The sequence below is a fragment of the Mobula birostris genome, chromosome 7 (genome assembly GCF_030028105.1).
Source record: "Mobula birostris isolate sMobBir1 chromosome 7, sMobBir1.hap1, whole genome shotgun sequence".
Lineage (NCBI taxonomy): Eukaryota > Metazoa > Chordata > Chondrichthyes > Myliobatiformes > Myliobatidae > Mobula > Mobula birostris.
Window position 1 is genome coordinate 48,606,422 of NC_092376.1, and position 16,203 is coordinate 48,622,624.

At 42.2% G+C, this 16,203-nt stretch overlaps 1 protein-coding gene across 3 annotated transcripts in view; it reads right to left on the minus strand.

Moving 5' to 3' along the window:
* The window catches only part of LOC140200176 (adrenodoxin-like), a 63,956-nt gene extending 47,986 nt beyond the window's left edge, over positions 1-15,970 (minus strand). For all 3 annotated transcript variants that reach the window (XR_011886572.1, XM_072263093.1, XM_072263092.1), the window contains exon 1: positions 15,717-15,970. Coding sequence is in view for 2 of the 3 variants with exons in the window: in XM_072263093.1 (XP_072119194.1) it covers positions 15,717-15,877 (161 nt within the window). In the remaining variant the exon portion in view is untranslated. The remainder of the gene's footprint in view (positions 1-15,716) is intronic.
* Between the last annotated feature and the right edge of the window lie 233 nt (positions 15,971-16,203).

Consider the following 16,203-nt stretch of genomic DNA (forward strand, 5'->3'; position numbering starts at 1 on the left):
TCTTGACCTAAAGGCCACATGCCTCAGGGAACACCCTCAGAGACAGCAAAACAGATCGCTCAATCGGCCCGAAAGCACACCACCAAAATGCAGATCACAAGCTCCAACAGTAACAGAACCACATTTGAAAGAAAAATATGTAAAGAAAGTGAAAGAAGTAGTTTCATGAACATCTGGAGGATGACGTCCTTGGTCGTGTTGTTCACTGGGTACCAATGGGTAACAATGGGCAGGTGAGAAGAGAAAGGGTAAAAGGGGAGCCAGGATGAAGAATGGAATGAGAGAGAAAGGGGAGGAGGGAGAAATTAACACAAGTTGGTGATATCTATGTTTATATCATCAGGCTGAAGAATACCCACACGGAATATGAGGTGTTGCTCCTCCAACCTGAGGGTGGCCTCATTGCGACAGTAGAGGAGGCCATGGACTGACATGTCAGAATGAGAAAGGGAAGTTGGATTGAAATGGATGGCCACAGGGAAATCCAGCCTTTTATAATAGATGGAGTGAAGGTGCTCGACAAAGTGGTCACCCAATCTAAGTTAGTCTCACTGATTCAGAAGAGGTCACACCGGGAACACAAGATACTGTAGCTGAGACTCACAGTTGAAGTGATGCTTCACCTGGAAGGAATGTTTGAGTCTCAGAATTCAGTTCTCCTCTCATTTCCCAGTCTTGCTCAAGCCAAAACTGACTACAGATCCTCCTCAGGTTACAACAGGATTCCACTGCCATCAAATGTTTGTAACCCAAGCAGTTCACATGTCACAAATGCAGCCACAAACTGGATTCCCATAACGTAGAAGATATCTGCAGCTTCCCTACAGTGTGCAAATCCATCCCAGTCTTCCAAACATTCATTCATATACATGAGCTGTACGCAAGTCAGGCATTTGTAAACTGGGGTGGATCTGTAATCAAAAATGACATCTGTTCAACCTAGAAACAAGCTGCAAATACCAAATCCTATCACTTGCTAAAGACATCCTTCCATAACTTATCTTTGAACTCACTAAATTCTGCTGTTGGTTATCCATATTTTATCCATCTTTAGATTCCAATTGTTTCCTTGCTAGTTTAATATCTCCCCTGGACAACGGCATACCATACAGTTGATGAACAGTCTCAGCCCAAAATAGAGACCGTTTATTCTTTTCCATAGATGCTGCCTGGCTTGCTGAGTTCCTCCAGCATTGTATGTGTGTTGCTTTGGATTTCCAGCATCTGCAGATTTTCTTATGTTTATGATAGAGCTCACCTTACCTGTGCCAGCTCTTTAGGAGAGCTGCCCAATTAGCCTCATTCTCCATCTCCCCCCCCCTCATATCCGTAAATTATTACAGTGGAATCTGGTTATTTCGTACACTTTGGGATTAACAAGCACAGCGTTCACACCAAGGTGTGGACCAGTACATTCTAGCCCAATTAAGCAACTTCTCCAATTAGCTGAATTTACACAGAAATAGTAAAAAGGAATAAAAAAAGACAAATTACGACATGGAATACAGAACAAATTAGAAGACTACCAATAATACCACAGAACTATAAAACTGTATTAGTTCATAATGGTTATCGACAGAGGAATTCACCCAGTGTATGTTGCCATGTTCCTTTGATTGACTGTAAATAAACATAATCAGCTTGTAGAACGCCTTGGGGTTTTCCTTAATCCTCGCCAAGGCCTTTTCACAGCCCCTTCTAGTTCTCTTAATTTCATTCTTAAACTCCTTCTTGGTAACATTGTAATTTTCTAGAACTCTATCAGTACCTAGTTTCTTGAAACTTTCACAAGCTTTACTTTTCTTCTTAACTAGATTTTCCACATCATTTGTGCACTATGGTTCTTTTACCCTAACATTCTTTCCCTGCCTCAATGGGATATATCTATGCAGAATGCTATGTAAATGTTCCCTGAACATTTGCCACATTTCTGCTGTGCATTTCCTTAAGAACATCTGTTCCCAAGTTCTGCCTAATAGTACCATATTTCCTCCCACTCCAATTAAATGTTTTCCCAAATTGTCTGCTCAGGAGTTCCCTGAGGCATACTGGAGATGGGGCACAAGCCATGATTGACTCCATATCTCACTGATTAAAGTGCTGACGAATATTGAAATTATCAAGGTGAGTGTGGAAGGCAAGGGGGTGTTCAGCACCCTCTAACAATATCTCACTTGCTGCTGCCAGAGGAAGGTGTCTGTGTGTGACATACTATTTATCACAAGTTACTATAAACTGCACATTGCACATTTAGACACAACGTAAAGATTTTTTACTCCTTGTGTATGTCACAGATATAAGAAATAAAGTTAATTCAATTCAATGCAGACAAGTGTGAGGTGTTGCACTTTGGGAGGACTTGCACAGTGAATGGTGGAGGACAGAGGACTGTTGAGCAACAGAGGGATCCAGGAATACAGATCCATAATTCCTTAGAAGTGACATTATAAGTAGACAGTGTTGTAAGGTCAGATTTTGACACACTGGCCTTCATAAATCAGAGTATTGAGTACAGGAATTGGGATGTTATATTGAAGTTGTACAAGACATTGGTGAGGCCAAATTTGGAGTACTATGTGCAGTTCTGGTCACCTACCAACAGAAAAGATGCCAATAAGATTGAAAGAGTGCAGAGAAAATCTACAAAGATGTTGCTGGGACTTGAGGGCCTGACTTATAGGAAAAGGTTGAGTAACATCACCACCATATTGCCTGTCACACTGCTAGTGTTTAGGAAGCAATAAAGGTCCTCCATCTCTGGTTGTTCATGTTCATCTTCACTATTGTGCTCCAGGTGTGGTTCACTGTCCTCATTTCTGCCTCTACAGTACGGCATCAAGTTGTCTTTGGTCTCCTGCGTTTCCTCCACCCTTCAGGGGTCCAATGAAGTGCTGTCTTGCTGATGGCATTGGCCTGTCTTCTCATCATGTGCCTAATCCATCTCCAACGTTTCCTCATAATGGTTGTGGCCATGACCTCTTGATGACATTGAAGGAGTAGTGGGTGGTTGGAGATCCTTCTTGGCCACAAAGTACAGAGGATCTTCTGGAGGCTCATGGTGTGGAATGACGACAGCTCAGCAAGGTTACTATCTGTCATGAGCCAGCATTCTGATCCGTACAAAAGTGCAGAAAGAAAACAGCTGTAGCACAGCTTCACCTTGGTGTAACTACTGTATTTGGTTGATCCCTATATCGCTCAAAAATCTGAAGACGTTTCTAGGTTGAATAACACTTTATTCCCTGGAGTGTAGAAGAATGAGGGGGGGGAAAGAAACGCAGATGGTAGTTTGCCTCCCAGGTGCCAGGGTCTGGGATGTTTCTCATCATGTCTGTGATATCCTGACGTGGGAAGGTGAATAACCAGAGTTCGTGGTACATATTGGTACCAACGACATAGGTAGGAAAAGGGAGAAGGTTCTGAAAACAAACTACAGGGAATTAGGAAGGAAGTTAAGAAGCAGGATCTCAAAGGTAGCAATCTTGGGATTACTGCCTGTGCCACACGACAGTGACTACAAGAATAGAGTGAGGTGGAGGATAAATGTGTGGCTGAGGGGGCAGGGATTCAGATTTAGAAACACAGAAAACCTACAGCACAATACAGGCCCCTCGGCCCACAATACTGTGCCGAACATGTACTTACTTTAGAAGTTACCTAGGGTTACCCATAGCCCTCGATCCAGAAATCTGAATCCCTGCCCCAATCCCACAGCCACACATTTATCCTCCATTTCATTCTATTCCTATACTCACTGTCACGTGGCACAGGCAGTAACCCCGAGATTATTACCTTTGAGGTCCTGCTTCTCAACTTCCTTCCTAACTCCCTGTAGTCTGTTTTCAGGACATCCTTCAGAATGATTTCTGGATCATTGGGATCTCTTTTGGGACAGGCGTGACCTGTACAAAAAAGGACGGGTTGCACTTGAATCAGAGGGAGATCAATATCCTGGCAGGGAGGTTTGCTAATGCTATTGGGGAGAGTTTAAACTAGAATTGCTAGGGGGTGGGAACCAAACTGAAGAGACAGAGGAAGGGGCTGTTGGCTCACAAACAGAGAAAGCTTGGAGACAGTGTGTGAGGGAGGATAGGCAGTGATAGAGAAGGGATGCGCTTAGACCAATGGTTTGAGATGTGTCTATTTTAATGCAAGAAGCATCATGAACAAAGCGGATGAACTTTGATCAGTACTTGAACCTATGATGTTGTGGCCATTACAGAGACCTGGATGGTTCAGGGACAGGAATGGCTACTTAGAGTGCCAGGCTATAGATGTTTCAGAAAGGACAGGGAGACAGGCAAAAGAGGTAGGGGCGCAACACTGATGATCAGAGATAGTGTCACTGTTGCAGAAAAGGCGGAAGTCATGGAGGGATTGTCTACTGAGTCTCTGTGGTGAAAGTTAGGAACAGGAAGCGGTCGATAACTCTACTGGGTTTTTTTATATATAGGCCACCTAATGATAAGAGGGACATAGAGGAGCAAATAGAGAGAACAGGATAGTCATGGTGGGGGATTTTAATTTCCCCGATATTGATTGGCATCTCCCTAGAGCAAGGAGAGGCTTTAGATGGGGTGGAGTTTGTTAGGTGTGTTCAGGAAGGTTTCCTGACACAACATGTAGATAAGCCTACAAGAGGGAAGGCTGTACTTGACCTGGTATTGGGAAATGAATCTGGTCTCTCAGTGGGAGAGCATTTTGGAGACAGTGATCACAATTCTATCTCCTTTACCATAGCATTAGAAAGGGATAGGAACAGACAAGTTAGGAAAGCATTTAATTGGAGTAAGGGGAAACATGAAGCTATCAGGCAGGAACTTGGAAGCATAAATTGGGAACAGATGTGCTCAGGGAAATGCATGGAGGAATGTGGAAAATGTTCAGGGGATATTTGCGTGGCGTTCTGCATAGGTACATTCCAATGAGACAGGGAAAAGATGTTAGGGTACAGGAACCCCTGGTGCACAAAGGCTGGTGTAAATCTAGTCAAGAAGAAAAGCTTACGAAAAGAACAAAAAACTAGGTAATGATAGAGATCTAGAAGATTATAAGGCTACCAGGAAGGAGCTTAAGAGTAAAATTAGAAAAGCCAGAAGGGGCCATGAGAAGGCCCTGGCGAGCAGGATTAAGGAAACCCCAAGGCACTCTGCAAGTATGTGAAGAGAAAGAGGATAAGATGTGAGAGACTAGGACTAATCAAGTGTGACAGTGGAAAAGTGTGTATGGAACTGGAGGAGAGAGCAGAGATACTTAATGAATACTTTGCTTCAGTATTCACTACGGAAAAGGATCTTGGCGATTGTAGGGATGACTTACAGCAGACTGAAAAGCATGAGCATGTAGATATTAAGAAAGAGGATGTGCTGGACCTTTTGGAAAGCATCAAGTTGGGCAAGTCCGGTTGAGATGTACCCCAGGCTACTGTGGGAGGCAAGTGAGGAGATTGCTGAGCCTCTGTCAATGATCTTTCCATCATCAATGGGAACAGGAGAGATTCCTTTCCTTTTAAATCTTTTTATTAAATTAGTACACAAAGAGTAAAACATATAGCAACCAATACATTGTTAGGATATAAGTATAAAAGTAATATTAATACAAGAAAATACAATGTATGTTAATTATAGAATGACAAGGTAATATAATTGTACACTAATATTTCATATATACCTAATAGAATGAAAAAAAAACCCAGAAAAAAAACCTACCGTGCAACTAACCTAACAAAGCAAAGCAATGGGCTAACTAGGTATATTGTAGACTTTAAACAATCGTGTCCTCAAACCCGACCTCCACTAATGACAGATCCACGAAGGGAATGTATGTATGGTCAAAGAGAAAAAAAGTTACATTAAATGAAAATATCGAATAAATGATCTCCAGGTCTGTTCAAATTTAACTGAAGTATCATAAAGATTACTTCTGATTTTTTTCTAAATTTAAACACAGTATCGTTTGAGAGAACCAATAAAATGTAGTTGGGACATTAATCTCCTTCCAATGTTGTAAAATACATCTTTTTTCCATTAAAGTAAGAAATGCAATCATTCTACAGGCTGATGGGGGTAAATTACTAGAAGTTTTAGGTAATCCAAAGGTAGCAGTAATAGCATGGGGAGAAATATCACTATTCAAAACCTTTGAGATAATATTAAAAATCTTTCCAAAAAGTTTCCAGAGTAGGACAAGACCAAAACATGTCAATCAAGGAAGCTTTCTCCCCATGACATCTATCGCAAAGAGGGTTAATATGAGAGTAGCAGCGAGCTAATTTATCTTTAGAGATATGTGCTCTATGGACAACTTTAAATTGAATTAAAGAGTGTTTGGAATAGATAAAGGAGGTATTAACAAGTTGTAAAATATGGGCCCAGTCCTCAGCCGGGATAGTAAGACCCAATTCCCTTTCCCAGTCAGTCCTAATCTTGTCAAATGGCGCTTTCCTAAATTTCATGATATTATAAATAATAGCTGTTACACGTTTCTATAACGGGTTAAGGTCAATGATAGCGTCTAAAATGTTTGCGGGGGGGGGGGGGGGGAGGGTAACACCAGAAAGGAAGAGAGTATGGTATTTAGGAAATTTCTAACTTGCAAGTATCTAAAAAAGTGTTCTTGGTAAATTGTATTTATCACAGATAACTGTTCAAAAGGCATAAGGAAGCCATCTGAAAATAAGTCAGAAAACCGTGATATACTATTAGTCTTCCAAATTTGAAAGGCACGGTCCGTAGGGGAGGGGAGAAAAAATATATTGCCAATAATAGGAATCGCTAGCACAAATTGATTAAGATCAAAAAATTTTCAGAACTGAAACCAGATACGTAAGATATGTTTAACTATCGGGTTGCAAACCTGCTTATACTGTTTCAAATCGGAAGAAAGAGAAGATCCTAATATAGAACCAAGTGCATAGTCTTGGACAGATTGTAATTCCAATACTACCCATTTAGGAATGGGTAGTGTATCTTGGTCAAGTAATCAAAATTTCATGTGTTGAATATTGATTGCCCAGTAATAACATCTAAAGTTAGGTAATGCCAAGCCTCCATCTCTCTTAGCTTTCTGTAGATGTATTTTACCCAACTTCGGGTTTTTATTTTGCCAAATAAATGAAGAAATTTTAGAAAACGCGAACAACAGGAATTCTGCAGATGCTGGAAATTCAAGCAACACACATCAAAGTTGCTGGTGAACGCAGCAGGCCAGGCAGCAACTCTAGGAAGAGGTACAGTCGACGTTTCAGGCCTAGACCCTTCGTCAGGACTAACTAAAGGAAGAGTTAGTAAGAGATTTGAAAGTGGGAGGGTGAGGTCAAAAAAAGATTTTGGAACAAAAATTGGTAATGCCTGAAATATATATAAAAATTTTGGCAGAATAAACATCTTAACAGCATTAATATGACCAGTTAGTTAAATAAAGTGGAGACCATTTAAAGGAAAGTTGTGTGATATGGTCAATTAAGGGTAAATAATTAGCCTTAAATAGATCCTTATGTTTACAGGTAATTTTAATCCCAAGATATGAAAAATGATTATTAACCAGTCTAAATGGCAGGTTCTGATATAAGGGAACTTGCTTATTAATAGAGAAAAGTTCACTCTTATTAAGATTTAATTTGTATCCTGAAAAAAGACTAAATTGGGCTAATAGATCTAGAGCTGCTGGGATAGATTTTTGAGGATTGGAAATATATAAGAGTAAGTCATCAGCGTAAAGTGATACTTTATGAGACTTTAACCCACGAGATATACCAATAATGTTAGGAGATTCTCGAATTGCAATTGCTCGTGGTTCCAATGCTATAGTCATAGTCATACTTTATTAATCCCGGGGGAAATTGGTTTTCATTACAGTTGCAACATAACTAATTAAATAGTAATAAAACCATAAATAATTAAATAGTACCATGTAAATTATGCCAGGAAATGTCCAGGACCAGCCTATTGGCTCCGGGTATCTGACCCTCCAAGCGAGGAGTTGTAAAGTTTGATGGCCACAGGCAGGAATGACTTCCTATGACGCTCTGTGTTGCATCTCAGTGGAATGAGTCTCTGGCTGAATGTACTCCTGTGCCCAACCAGTACATTATGTAGTGGATGGGAGACACTGTCCAAGATGGCATGCAACTTGGACAGCATCCTCTTTTCAGACACCACCATCAGAGCGTCCAGTTCCATCCCCACAACATCACTGGCCTTACAAATGAGTTTGTTGATTCTGTTGATGTCTGCCACCCTCAGCCTGCTGCCCCAGCACACAACAGCAAACATGATCACACTGGCCACCACAGACTCGTAGAACATCCTCAGCATCGTCCAGCAGATGTTAAAGGACCTGTCTCCTCAGGAAATAGAGACGGCTCTGACCCTTCTTGTAGACAGCCTCAGTGTTCTTTGACCAGTCCAGTTTATTGTCAATTCGTATCCCCAGGTATCTGTAATGCTCCACCATGTCCACACTGACCCCCCGGATGGAAACAGGGGTCACCAGTGCCTTAGCCCTCCTCAGGTCCACCACCAGCTCCTTAGTCTTTTTCACATTAAGCTGCAGATAATTCTGCTCACACCATGTGACAAAGTTTCCTACCGTAGCCCTGTACTCAGCCTCATCTCCCCTGCTGATGCATCCAACTATGGCAGAGTCATCCGAAAACTTCTGAAGATGACAAGACTCTGTGTAGTAGTTGAAGTCCGAGGTGTAAATGGTGAAGAGAAAGGGAGACAAGACAGTCCCCTGTGGAGCCCCAGTGCTGCTGATCACTCTGTTGGACACACAGTGTTGCAAGCACACGTACTGTGGTCTGCCAGTCAGGTAATCAAGAATCCATGACACCAGGAAAGCATCCACCTGCATCGCTGTCAGCTTCTCCCCCAGCAGAGCAGGGCGGATGGTGTTGAACGCACTGGAGAAGTCAAAAAACATGACCCTCACAGTGCTCGCTGGCTTGTCCAGGTGGGCGTAGACACGGTTCAGCAGGTAGATGATGGCATCCTCAACTCCTAGTCGGGGCTGGTAGGCGAACTGGAGGGGATCTAAGTGTGGCCTGACCATAGGTCGGAGCAGCTCCAGAACAAGTCTCTCCAGGGTCTTCATGATGTGGGAGGTCAATGCCACCAGTCTGCAGTCATTGAGGCCACTGGGGCGCGGCGTCTTCGGCACAGGGATGAGACAGGACGTCTTCCACAGCACAAGAACCCTCCGGAGCCTCAGGCTCAGGTTGAAGAATGGCAAAGTACTGCACGTAGCTGAGGGGCACAGGCTTTGAGCACCCTGGTACTGACACCATCCAGTCCTGCAGCCTTGCTTGGGTTGAGACGTTTCAGCTGTCTTCTCACCTGTTCAGCCGTGAAGCCCACCGAGGTGGTTTCGTGTGGGGAAGGGGTATAGTCATGAGAGCAGGGTGGGGGACTGTGAGGAGGGGTAGGAGGGGAGAGTGGAATATGTGTTGGTTAGGGGCCAACAACAGATGACTTATGTGGGGGATGGGCAGAGGGCACAATGTCAAATCTGTTAAAGAACAGGTTAAGTTCGTTGGCCCTGTCCACACTGCCTTCAGCTCCTCTGCAGCTAGTTTGCCGGAACCCAAAGATGGTCCTCATCCCACTCCAGACCTCTCTCATGTTGTTCTGCTGGAGTTTCCACTCAAGCTTCCTCCTGTACCTATCTTTAGCCTCCCTAATCCGGGATTTCAGGTCCCTCTGTATTGCCCTCAGCTCCTCCCTATTTCCATCTCTAAATGCCCTCTTTTTAGCGTTCAGGATGTCCTTAATGTCCTTTGTCACCCATGGCTTGTTATTTGAATAACAAAGGACAGTTCTTGTTGGAACATTGCAGTCCACACAGAAATTGATGTAATCAGTGATGGACTCTGTGAGCCCATCAATATCCCCTCCATGTGGCTCACATGTAGCCCTATATTAAATAATAAAGGGCTAAGAGGACACCCTTTGTGTGGTACCTCGAAATAAAGTAAAAAAAAAGGTGAGTTTTGAGTATTAGTTCGAACTGACGCCATAGGAGAATGGTATAACAATTTAATCCAGGATATAAATTTCTGGCTGAAGTTAAACTTTTCAAGCACCTTAAATAAATAGGGTTATTCAACCCTGGCTTTTTCAGCGTCTAGGGAAATGACACATTCAGGATCAGTTTGTGACGGAATATAGACAATATTTAAAAGTGTACGAATATTATAAAAGGAATAGCGATTCTTAATAATACCCGTTTGATCTTCTGAAATAATATAGGGAAATGCTTTTTCTAGTCTATTTGCTAATAATTTAGAAAAAATCTTGGAGTCAACATTTAACAAGGATATTGGTCTATAAGACGCGCATTGAGCGGGGTCTTTAACCTTTAATATTAAAGAAATCAATGCTCTATAAAAGGATTCTGGTGGTTTACCAAGTTTTAGTGAGGCCTCCAGAACCCTGGATATCCAGGGAACTAATGAGGATGCAAAAAATTTTTTAAATTCCATGGTAAACCCATTGGGGCCAGGAGCTTTCCCCGAGTTCATAGAAAAAATAACATTCTTAATCTCATCAGTAGTAAAGGAAGTTTCTAACATAGAGCATATATCGTGTGATATCTTAGGGAAGTCTAGGTTATCCAAAAAGTCACACATACCTTTAGAATCTCGTGGAGATTCTCATTGATATAAAGAGGAATAAAAATCAAAGGAGGATTGATTGATCTCAGCTTAATCAAACGTCAGTTGATCTTTTTGATTATAAATCTGATTAATTTGAAGTTTAATGGAGTTAGTCTTCAACTGATTAGCCAAAAGTTTACCAACTTTGTCACTATGTATATAAAATTGACTTCATCTTCATTAATTGATTTGCAATAGAGGACGAAAGTAATAAACTGTGTTCCATTTGAAGTTCAGTTCTTTGTTTATACAGCTTCTCAGAAGGAGCTACAGTATATTTCTTATCAATTTCCTTAATCTTGTCCACAAAAGCAAGCTCTTCCTTCTTCAACCTTTTCTTCAAAGCAGCAGAGTATGAAATAATCTGGCCATGAATATAAGCTTTGAAGGAATCCCAAACGGTGTTCATGGATATATCCTCTGCACTGTTAATTGTAAAAAAAAAGATCAATCTGTTCCTTCAAGAGGTTAACAAAGTCCGAGTCCTGAAGCAACAGCGAATTAAAACACCATTGTCTATTGTTATGAGCATTGGCCAGTAATTTAATAGAAAGCTTAAGTGGAGCATGGTTTGAAATGGTTATAGAGTCATATTCACATTTAACTACTACTGAAAAAATAAGACGAGTCAATAAAAAAAAAAAATCAATTCTTGAGTAAGAATGATGAACATGTGGAAAAAAAAGGAGTCTTTTTCCTGGGGATGTAAAAACTGCCAAACGTCCGTTGACCCCGAATCTCAGAGAAATTAATGAATTAATCAAGGTTGCAGGTTTATTGGGTGCAGTCCATATAGGGGCCGAACAGTCCAATAGTGGGGATAAACAAGTATTAAGATCTCCGCCCCAAATTAGTGTAAACTCATTCAAATTTGGAAACATATTAAATAAAAATTTATAAAATTCCGGACAGTCTGAGTTAGGAGCATAAACGTTAACCAGAACTACCTTTTTATTAAAAAGTAAACCACTAACCAGTAAAAATCTACCACTCGGATCAGAGATAATATCCTGTTGCACAAATATAATTGAGGGATCCATGAAAATAGAAACTCCTCTAACTTTGGCATTAGAATTTGAGTGGTGTCGTTTCTCCTTCCAGAACTTAAAAAAATGTAATCTGCCCCCCCTCCACACATGGGTCTCTTGTACAATTAAGATACGTGCTTTAAGTCTCCGGCATACTTAAGATTTTTTTTCCTTTTAATTGGATGATTAAGACCGTTAGTATTCCAAGAGACAAAATTAATAGTAGAATCCATAACCTCTAAGGTCAACCCTCAAATAAAAGGAGGATTGACAATAGATTCAACCCATGAACCCGGAAAGGGAACAGAGTAAACAGAAGATAATGAGAAAGACGACACGAAAAATACTTCAATAATATGAGTAGCCCAAGAAGGAAAAAAAACTAAAAAGTGAAGCACCCCCACCCCATAGCCCCAAAGCTAAACCTAAAATAGACCAGCCAGATAGAAGCACTAAATCTACCCCCATGACTTCCGATAAACGCTCAATAGAAAAGTGTATATATAAAAAAGATCAACTAAAGTTGAAAAATAGTAGAAAAGTGAAAAAAAATCAAGAAGTACACTGACTAAAACGGAAAAGATATAATGCAAAAAAAAATTAGACATATATTAAAAAAACCGTTAACATTCACCAAATGGTATAGTTAGGAAAAGAGATGAAATATCTGCATACAGTAGCAAAAAAATTACTAAGTTTAAGGCCTCCAGGTATGTATGAAAAATGATGCTGTGGGAGTGGCCACCCAGAATCACCAGAGAAGAAGAAGAAATGACACAGTTAAAAATAAGAGAGTTTGGGAGCCATATTAATTAAACAAAAAAAAATTCCTGCCCTCGGATAGAGCAATAAAAGAAAAAAGAAAATAACACCAGACAATTTAATACCCTCCAATCAGACACTGATAACTTAACAGTGTGATTAGGATGCTGAAAGCGAGAGTTGATCCAGATAGCTCTGGGCATCTGACGGAGAGTCCAATCAGACATGCAGATCCTCAAACGTGAGGGATATAGCAGAACTGGTTTTAAATCCATCTTGTAGAATTCTTCCATCACAGATCTATAACGAAGACGTTGGTCGCGAACCTGTTTACTAAAATCTTCCACCTATCGAAAGTGGAGATCCGAGAAATCAATGTCGATTTTAGGTCAAGCAAAACGAAGCAACTTTTCTTTGTCCTAAAAATAATGAATTCAATAATAACATGCCAAGGCTTGTCTGGTATAGCTTGCATAGTTACAGCTGGTTCAACAACAGGAGCACGCTTGGCAAGTTTCGGTCTGATAGAAGGTTTGGCATATTTCCCATTCTTAGACATACCAGACCTTAAAAGCATCCAAATATATAATGATAATCAACTCCGAGGTATTGTTAAGGTCGATGCCTTAAAAGTTAGCTTAAATGTAGTTGATCATAGGATAAAGATCAGAGGTAATGGAGCGCACCTAAAACACGACCTCACACCATGAGCGCTACCGGAAGTCGCCTCCACCGGGAACAGGAGAGGTTCCAGAGGTTATTCCCTTATTCAAGAAAGGGAGTAGAGACAGCCCAGGAAATTATAGACCAATGAGTCTTACTTCAGTGGTTGGTAAGTTGATGGAAAAAATCCTGAGAGGCAGGACATATGAACATTTGGAGAGGCATAATATGATTAGGAATAGTCAGCATGGCTTTGTCAAAGGCAGGTCGTGCCTTACGAGCCTGATTGAATTTTTTGAGGATGTGACTAAACACCTTGATGAAGGTAGAGCAGTAGATGTAGTGTATATGGATTTCAGCAAGGCATTTAATAAGGCACCCCACGCAAGGCTTCTTGAGAAAGTAAGGAGGCATGGGATATAAGGGGAAGCTTGCTTTGTGGATCCAGAATTGGCTTGCTCACAGAGGGCAAAGAGTGGCTGTAGACAGGTCATATTCTGCATGGAGGTCAGTGACCAGTGGTGTGCCTCAGGGATCTGTTCTGGGACCTCTTCTCTTCGTGATTTTTATAAATGACCTGGATGAGGAAGTGGAGGGATGGGTTAGTAAATTTGCTAATGACACAAAGGTTGGGGGTGTTGTGGGTTGTGTGGAGGGCTGTCAGAGGTTACTGCAGGACATTGATAGGATGCAAAACTGGGCTGAGAAGTGGCAGATGGAGTTCAACCCAGATAAGTGTGAGGTGGTGCACTTTGATATGTCAAATATGATGGCAGAATATAGTATCAATGGTAAGACTCTTGGCAGTGTGGAGGATCAGAGGGATCTTGGGGTCCAAGTCCAAAGGACACTCAAAGCTGCTGTGAAGGTTGACTGTGGTTAAGAAGGCATACGGTGCATTGGCCTTCATCAACCGTGGGATTGAGTTCAAGAGCCAAGAGGTAATGTTACAGCTATATAGGACCCTGGTCAGACCCCACTTGGAGTACTGTGCTCAGTTCTGGTCACTTTACTATAGGAGGGATGTGGAAACTATAGAAACAGTGCAGAGGAGATTTACAAGGATGTTGCCTGGATTGGGGAGCATCCCTTATGAGAATAGGTTGAGTGAACTCGGCCTTTTCTCCCTGGAGCAGCAGAGGATGAGAGGTGACCTGATAGAGGTGTATAAGATGATGAGAGGCATTGATTGTGTGGATAGTCAGAGGCTTTTTCCCAGGGCTGAAATGACTAACGCAAGAGGGCACAGTTTTAAGGTGCTTGGAAATAGGTACAGAGGAGATGTCAGGGGTAAGTTGTTTTTTTTTTAAAAAAACACAGAGAGTGGTGAGTGTGTGGAATGGGCTGCCTGTGACAGTGGTGGAGGCAGAAATGATAGGGTCTTTTAAGAGACTCCTGGATAGGTAACCTCAGGTAATTTCTAAGTAGGTACATGATTGGCACAGCATTGTGGGCTGAAGGGCCTGTATTGTGCTGTAGGTTTTCTATGTTTCTATTTGATAGAGGTATACAAAATTATGAGGGGTATCATCCATGTGCTATATTGTATGACATGGGCAATCACGGACTTCACCATTACTGTTCTTGGCAAAATATTCTATATAAGTGGTTTGTTATTGCCTTTTTCAGGGTAGTGACTTACACACAGGTGACCTCAGCCATTATCAGTCCTCCTCAGAGATCATCTACCTGGCACCAGTGGTCACATAACCCAGTTGAGGGGGGGGGGGGGGAGGAGTGTAGGGAGTGTGCTAAGCAGTTGCTACACCTTGCCCAAGGGTGACCTGCAGGCTAGCTAAGGGAAGGAGTGCCTGACATGTCTTTGGTGTATCTCCACCACACGGCGGGGGGGGGGGGGGGTGTAGATAGGGTCAACATAAGCAGCCTTTTTCCATTAAGAAAGGAGGTCACAAGGGTGAATGGTGAAACATTTAATAGGAACCTGAGGAGGAAGTTCTTCACTCAGAGGGTAATGCGAGTGTGGAAGTGGTAGATGCGGGTTCGACTGAAACATTTAAGAAAGGTACATGGACGGAAGGGATAGGAAGCGCTATGGTCCAGGATCGGGTCGAAAGGAATGAGGCAGAATAACAATTCGGCACCGACTAGATGGGTCAAGGGTCTTGGTTCCGAGCTGTAGTCCACTATGACTGCCTCAGAAGCAGAAATAATGCTCCAAAAACGCGATAATGGGACAGACAAATATGTTTAGTCATCTTTGTTGAAACCAAAGCGAGTATTTCGGTGTCAATATCCTTGGCTCTTGTTTGAATAAAGGCTTTGCAAATTTGTATGTTCAATTGTGGAAGACACGACCTTGGTTAAGGTCCGAACCTATTCACGCTGATAGCCAACGTCCCAAGTAATGTTGGAAATCCTAAAGCGACACATACAAAATGCTAATAAAGGATCACGGCCCGAAACATTGACTGTTTACTCTCTTCCGTAGATGCTGCCCAGCCTGCTGAGTTCCTCTAGCATTTTATGCGTGATGATTTGTCAGTCTTCAATACCCCTCCGTAACACATTAATTTCATAGTTACCTTGGCCTTACTCAACAAACGCCGACCACCCCAAGCCCTGCGCCAACGGTGTACTTCACTCACCTCTGCAACGGGGCAGCCGTGAACAGCAAACGTCGGCCAGAGCCCTCGCTGCCAGTCTCCCGGGCTCCTCCAGACAAAACCAGGCCTCGATTCTTGCAGCAGCCCACGTATCGCAACCACCTCAGCGGTGAACTCAACTGAAGCCGCCCACTAGCTGCCATGTCCCTGTCGAGCACTTTGACTCCGCTTAAAAACTGTTTACACTAATTTCACAGAAGCCGCCGGTCACTGCCCCCACGTGCTCTCCGCTACGTGCTGACGTCACCCGCCTTGAGGGGACGGAAACGCGCCACTCGCGGGTGCGAGCGCGGCGAGATCGGGTGTCAATTTCAGCTTGAGTTTGCCGGGTTCATTGTTCATTGGTGTGGAGGTACTGGAGGTATTTTTAAGTATATATTTCAAAATAGACTTTACTCACGATAAAAATATACAAACTGTGCAAAAACGTTTACATTCGTGGTCGGTAAGCTTCAAATAGAAATTAGAC